Here is a 7,021-nt window from a genome sequence, read left to right on the forward strand (position 1 = left end):
TGTTTTCTTTATGAGCATTCATGAAGTTAGCACTCACATTTTGCGACGGGGACAAATCTGGTGCACTTGGTAGACGTGATGGCGGGGATGCGACAGAGGGGATTTCACCGCAGCGCCTTTGATGCTGCTTGCTTTCCCTGTGCTCCGCATAACTTTTTGGCCCAGTGAAGCTCTTGTTGCATGGTATACACTTGACCTGTACAGCACTGAGCTGCAAAAAAAGTTGTTTTTTTCTGGATTACTAATGTTGGCGTGAATGAAGATTAGGGCATCAGTCGGCGTATGGCAGTGTTGCAGTTGCCAGTTCCGCGTATAGTCAGTGGATACGGGCTTGTTTTTTCACCGAGTCACTTGTCGTGCATTTTTTAGGCTTATTTGCATTTTTCCAGCAAATAGTCATCTTAGTGAACATCAAGATTACCAATGTTTGTTTGTCGTGCACTAATAGCATGTTTGTCAACGACATTGTGTACTTGAGTTCACAGGGTTCTCAATCAAAGAGGCACGAAGGTTTATCGCAGGCCTACTGACGTCCTACTGTCAACGTATGGGACCGACTTAGTGCCCCCAAGAGCTCATCCCCGTAGGTGCACCTATGGTTGATTGCCGAAGTCCTACATATGTTGGGAGGATCAACTAGTAACGTTATTCAAATGCTAGCTAGCGTACCTTCAACTGAATAGAGACAATGCTAAAAAAAAGCTATGTCCATTTGATCATAGTTGTGCATATTTTCACTGTACAAAGCTATTAGATGATTGCTTAAACACGCTTTTGTATAAGTGAATAGTTTTTTTCATCATAGTTAAAACTATATCCAAGAATGCAAATATATTACATTTCTACTTCTTCTGTGATAAGTATTTGCTTGTTTGTTCAATTGCATCTGGCAAGTATAAGGCCACTGGAAGTTCCGGAGCTGGACTACAATATCTACCATAATAATAAACAGCCGAACGGAATGTGAAGAAGCGTGTCGTATTTTCAACCGAGGTTTTCATGACTAATGGCCCATTCCGTAAAAAGAGCAGGAGCACTCAAAAGCACGCTGAAAGTACTCTCTCTCTCCAGAGCGTGCGTGTTTCAGTGGTCAAACAGGTGTAAGAGCACTGTGATCCAGTAGAAGAGCGAGAGCTTTTTTGCTACACCGAGAGCAGCCAGAGCTTGTAGAGCTCTCGCCTGAAAAGCGGAGTAGGTGCAGTCAATGAGTTGCGTGACTTTTGATAGTCACAGTCTCTGAACTTCGCTTCAGCTGGCAAGTGAGACGGCAATGGCGGCCACCATGTCTAGAGTTTCACACCCCTGTTTTATACGGGTGGCGACGATGACAGCTAGAGGTCTGCCGAATGCATCGTTGCACAAACATACTACGTATCAGAATAATTGAAGCAGTCTGAAAATGGAAACTGAAGAAGAGGAGAGATGGAATGCAGAGGAGGAAGAAGTTAGAAAGAACAGTAATAAATGGCGAACGACACCCCTCTGTCTTAAGTTATTCGATGATGGTGTTTATTTAATCTAGGACCGCTATAGAATTTCGGTGCAGCCAAAGGCGGACATGTGGATTAAGTTCTTCGTTGACCAGACCTCATCGCAGTACGTCGTCTTTACGGGTTTTGAAGTTTAAGGCGAGACAAAAACGGACCTTCCTCGTCATGCGAGTTCTGCATTATTGACTGACAAAGTGATGAAGGACGCTGCCGTTGGCTACGAGGGGCTTCTTCATGTGAAATCCGTGAAGGTGGATCTGAGTCTACAAGTACTAGAAGAGCTTGTCCTTTAACCTATGCGATGTCCACGACTCTCGCAAAAGACTGCTAAAAAGAAGGTGAGCCTGTGAATCCTATAGACAGCGCATGAAGAGGAACTTCAACAAGAGACTCAACAGTGACATTCCATATATACAAGTCGAAGACTCTGTTCTAATCCATAATTAAATTTGCACGGCCAATGATCAGTTTTATGAACCATTTCCCATGGTTAAAACAGCATCTCAGAACGGTTTTTCAAGACAGTTTGATATCTAGGATCATCAGGACAAACTGAGTGTGCTTCCATTGGTAATGTGTGTAAGTACTACACCCGGACGTGTAAACAAAAGAAGCGGGGGAGGGTGAAGTAGTCTGACAAGGAAAATTGAAGAAGAGGAATGGAATGCAGACTAGGAAGAAGTTAGAACAGTAATAAATGGCGGAGGGCACCCGTCTGCCTTAAGTTATCCGATGGTGCTGTTTATTTAACCTAGGACCACTAAAATAATGAAGAACATGTGACTGTCCAATTGCACGCGTATTTTGCTGCTGACCCACAGAGAATGCTGGGGCTTGGAATGTTTTAATCGCAAGGTCTCCCCACACATCACGCTTTCGCCTGCTCTCAGAGAGCGTGCCGCATTCTAGTGACATACTGAGTCATTCTGCTCTCGGTCCTGCTTCTCACTGCACTACCGCTTCACTCCTGTTCTCAAAATGGAATCCACCATAACTCCACCTACACGACATTGCCGGGGGTCACACCAAGCCGAAGATGTCGCTCTGTTTTTGTCGCTGTGTTTGTAGCGTGGATCCAGCATGCATTACACACTGCTACACATCAATGATTCAGCACAGGAATGCTATTTTTAACGTCTTTTTTTTTTTTCTTGTGCGACCATACTGCAATGACTAGAAGCTAACTTTCTCCTACACTTAAACGGTTTTCTGTTTTTGCGTCTGTTCGCTAGTAGAAGTACTGTTTTGATTGCAACTGATATCCACCCATTGAATGCGCAGATCGCGCTGAGCCGCTAATAAAATAATGCGTTCTTCAGAAATATCTTCGTAGGTGAAAAGTTAAGGCACACGCACAGCTAACGAATACGCGGTCTGCACAGCGATAACACCATGTGCAGCCCCAACTATGGCTACACCGATTAGAAACGTTTCTTTTTTTCTTATCAACCAGTTAGAAACATTGATACTGCCAGCCCGTTAACTTTTGCGGCAATATTGAAAAGGAAAAAAAAAAACTCCATCACGTGCGATAGCTTTCTACATGCAGAGGAGCACATGTAGCAATTAAACGCAAGAAATGTTTCACAGAAACAAGGAAAAAGAAGAATTACGATTCACAAGCAGGCCGGTATAGCACCGTCAGAACACTGATACAAACAAATTGATCTGCATGTTACGAGTGAAATATTAAGTTACGCACTCATTATATATAAAAAAAAAAACAATTTACCCGGCGGGAATTGGAAGGCATGTTGAGTACGGTTTCGAATTTGTCAAGCCGACCTGTCTTGAGTAGCTACTAGCCGCCCGCTTCACTTCCACACTGATCGACAACAAAATTAACAAACTTTGCACAGAAGTTGAGTTGCTTGTCAAGCTGGCTGCTATCGGTGAAGTTTTTACAGCTGATGTTTGGGGCGACCGGCTAGTCGTGTTGAGGTGCGCAGTCTTATCTTTGCAAAGCTGACAACTCCAGAGAATGAAGCCAACTGACCCAAGCGGAGCTCCATGCCTGCTTAAATAGTGGTACAGAAAAGAATGTTCTAGAAATTAAGTGTTTTAACCAATCAGCGTCTTATCTATATCTTACCTTCACGTCTCGTGTTATCCCAGTCAACGCCTCCTAGATTTCCCGTGCCTGCCAGATGAGCGCGAAATGCCGGTCATCTATGGCGACGATGCCTACGTAGGTGTAAGGGTCTTTGTACTCGGCCTTTAAGATCGGCAATTTGGCGTTTATTATTATTTTAAAGGATCCCTTGTAATTAAAAAGTTGCTTGCTAATTGACGACGTCACTTATGTAGGGTTAATTACAATTACGCTTACGCCTTTTTAAAACTTTTTGACGTTATTTTTGTTGCATATAAGCTCCAAAACATAAAAACCTGTTTGAAGACACCCCCTACTTGAGTGGCGCCATCACAGTAGTTCCAACGACCGCCGCTTCCCAAGTGAATGCCGATAATCCGGCAGGCACAGGAAATCTAGGAGGCGTTGTTTCAGTAAGAATAGTGGTCGTCGTCACGTGAATGCGTGGATATTTGAAGATCTTGCGGTGATTTCCCGCCAGAGGCGCTGCCAAAGGTAGGCGGCCGATTCAAAAGGCATTTCCCAAACATCCAACCATCCATTTTTGATCAAAGCCACATTACCAAACTCGACAGTGGTCCGCGGATACAAAAGGATTTGCGAAGAAAATTTGGGTATTCTGTGATAGCCATCTTGGAAAAAAAAAAGAAACGCTTTTTGCAGGCACACAACTGTGGCTTCTTCCGACTTTTGCTGTGCTTTACTCAATGACAGCTTTGTACTGTGGCGGAGCTGAGTTTTTGTTTTATCTTTTTCATGAGATGGTGGCAAAACGTTTGTTGCAGATAGGTTTCTGCAACATACGCCTGCCAGGATATAATTTTTCTAGGTTTGCATATTTGAAAAGCAAATTCAGCCACAAACATGTTTAATGTGACTGCGAAACACACGGCTTATTGAAGTCCTGGTGAGATTGTTGAGGTCTTTTTGTTAGACAATTGTTTGCTATTTCATGCTAAATGGTGCACGATGTATCTTTTACCCCTTCTTTTTTTCTTTTTTTCTCTCACCTCAAATAATCTCTTATCACTTTTTCCACAATGGATCCCCTAAATATACAAGGCCGATGGATGAATGGATGGATAAACTTTATTTGGCCCTGCGGAACAAGCTTTTGCACGTTGTGGGCCGCTCCCACGTCGGAACAGAAAGACCGAGCATAGAGTTAATATACACATTTAGAGGAGAAGCTGGGCCGACAAAGCTATTTTTGGAACATTGTCATTGGTACTATTACTATGCTTTAAATGAGCGCTAATTATATATGGCAGTTCAAAACACTCAACGTATTATAAACATGTAAATTATGTGATATGTTTATATAAACTACATTTAGGAAAGATACAATGGCCATTTATTTAGGCAATGACAGTTTGCACGCGAAAAGGAGCATTTGCAGGTTTGTTTACCAGATGGCACTACCATTTCGGTACATCAACATTTGAGAGCATGATCAGAGAACACGTATTTACTACCATTTGCTAATACTTACTCCAGAGCACTTACTCGATCATCAAGGTTTTCTGTGTTGTGACTGTGTGGCATGCGGCCGATTTCGATCACCAGCTTGCTTGCGCGCCACTTGGGTCGTACACAGTGCCTCGTCGTCCGCGTGTTTTGTTGCCATGAGCCAATAACTCGACTTTATGTGGCAGTATATATTACTGCAACGCAATTAACAGATAGCCAAAAAGTCACAGATGTGCCAGGATTTTTTTAATCATTCAGTGGCGAGTGCTTGTGGGCGCCACGTGAAAGCCGAACATTGTTAAATCACGGCGGAACCCGAGTGATTATATATTTTAATCGTAGGGTTTCATACAATAATACTATACGGTTTTAATGCATAGGAACTATGAGGAGGTTTCTACGAGGCCGAGAGCCACTACTTTATGCTGACAATTAAGTGCTCCTAGATTCTAGGGACTGAACGTGCACAACTGACAGCACCGTTAGCGCCATGATGTGGCAATTAACCGCCCAATTTTCACGAGAAAACTAGCCTCCGAGATAGCGGGTTCATGAGCGTGTCAGCACGAAACGTAGCTTTGCTGTAGTTTCTTGTTGCTACACTGCACTCGTAAGTCGCTCCATGCCGAGGGGAGGATTTGCTCCGTACTTGGCGCTACGATATGACGAAACCGACTAAACCGGTTACCATGATGCCTCAGTGTAATTTGGCATTACCTGTGTAATTGCCCGTCCAAACAAAGTAGTGAAAGTGCAGGGATGGTTCAGGCGAACATGTGGACGCTTGAACTGGTGTGAAATCTTTGAACGACAATCACAGAATCGCAGATCAACGATTTGTCTTTGGCTACTGCAGGAAACTCTAGCAGCTTCAAACACCGTGACCGGCAGGTATATGGACTCTATATGAACCTGCACCTTGTTCTTAATTGATCATTAAATTAGGCTGGAGACAATAGAAAATGGAGGAAAGCAGATATAGTGTAGCGCTCTTTGGTTTAATCTTTTTTTGGCAGGACCAAAATCAGACGACGTTTAAAAAAAATGAGTTGCGGTGGGCAAATATTTTGCATTGTAAATAATTACTAACCTTTGCCATCTCAAATGATATATAATCAGGTATATGCATTTGCAGTGGCTGGAGATCAGTTTAAAAACAAAGAAACACAGAACAACTCCGAAGTACGCTGTATCTGAAGAATATGCAAACTGCGCGAGGAACGACATGCGGAGAAAAAGAAGAAGGCTATAGATGGAATGTTTACAGAGTAGTTAAAAAGAAAGATGCCGGACGATGCATTGCGACGCGGTATGCACCAAATTCCAATGAATGAAAACATCTGACATAAGCGGTACGTTCACTTTCAAATTCGTTACACACGTTGTGCATCAATGGTATGAAAGATTTCAATCACGCATGAATAATAGAAATGACTTCGTTGAAATGGATCTTCACGGTTTTGTATTATTGAAGGAGCTTTGTATCATCAGGCACGCGTATGATAGCTTTGCAAACGAGAAGTAACAGATTGCTACCGGCGAGTTTTGATTGTGGCGGAGTCCACGCATGCTGAAAAGTTGTCCGTGCTCTTACAATTCGTGGGGTTCCGGATGTCGTTGGTCAAGGCGCGGCGTACACATTGTGGGGGTGTGTCGCATGGAGCGTCGGCTCTTTGTTTTAAAGTCAGTTATTCGGATGCAAGATCGTAGCTGAGCACCCGAACATGCGTATAAGCAACAGCGTCTCGACTTTCGATGTATTCGTGGCGGACTCATCGGCTGCTGGCATGGATGGTGAACTGGTACTACATTACACAGAGATGAGCGGCTCGCTTTTGCGTGATAGTCTGTCCGTGTGTACGTCTGCGTGCAAGAAATACCCGAACAGTCACGAGAAGGCCGCTAAACGCATCAAACAGACCATGGACAGGCGCCACGGCTCTTCTTGGCACGTTGTCGTCGGTGCCTC

General features: G+C 43.6%; 1 protein-coding gene across 2 annotated transcripts in view; it reads right to left on the reverse strand.

Moving 5' to 3' along the window:
• LOC119163474 (uncharacterized) overlaps positions 1-7,021 on the reverse strand; it is a 403,044-nt gene that overhangs the window by 7,755 nt on the left and 388,268 nt on the right. For both annotated transcript variants that reach the window (XM_075873142.1, XM_075873143.1), the window contains exon 6: positions 38-211. In XM_075873142.1, coding sequence (XP_075729257.1) covers positions 38-211 — 174 coding nt within the window. The remainder of the gene's footprint in view (positions 1-37; positions 212-7,021) is intronic.

Source organism: Rhipicephalus microplus, chromosome 9, assembly GCF_043290135.1.
Source record: "Rhipicephalus microplus isolate Deutch F79 chromosome 9, USDA_Rmic, whole genome shotgun sequence".
NCBI lineage: Eukaryota > Metazoa > Arthropoda > Arachnida > Ixodida > Ixodidae > Rhipicephalus > Rhipicephalus microplus.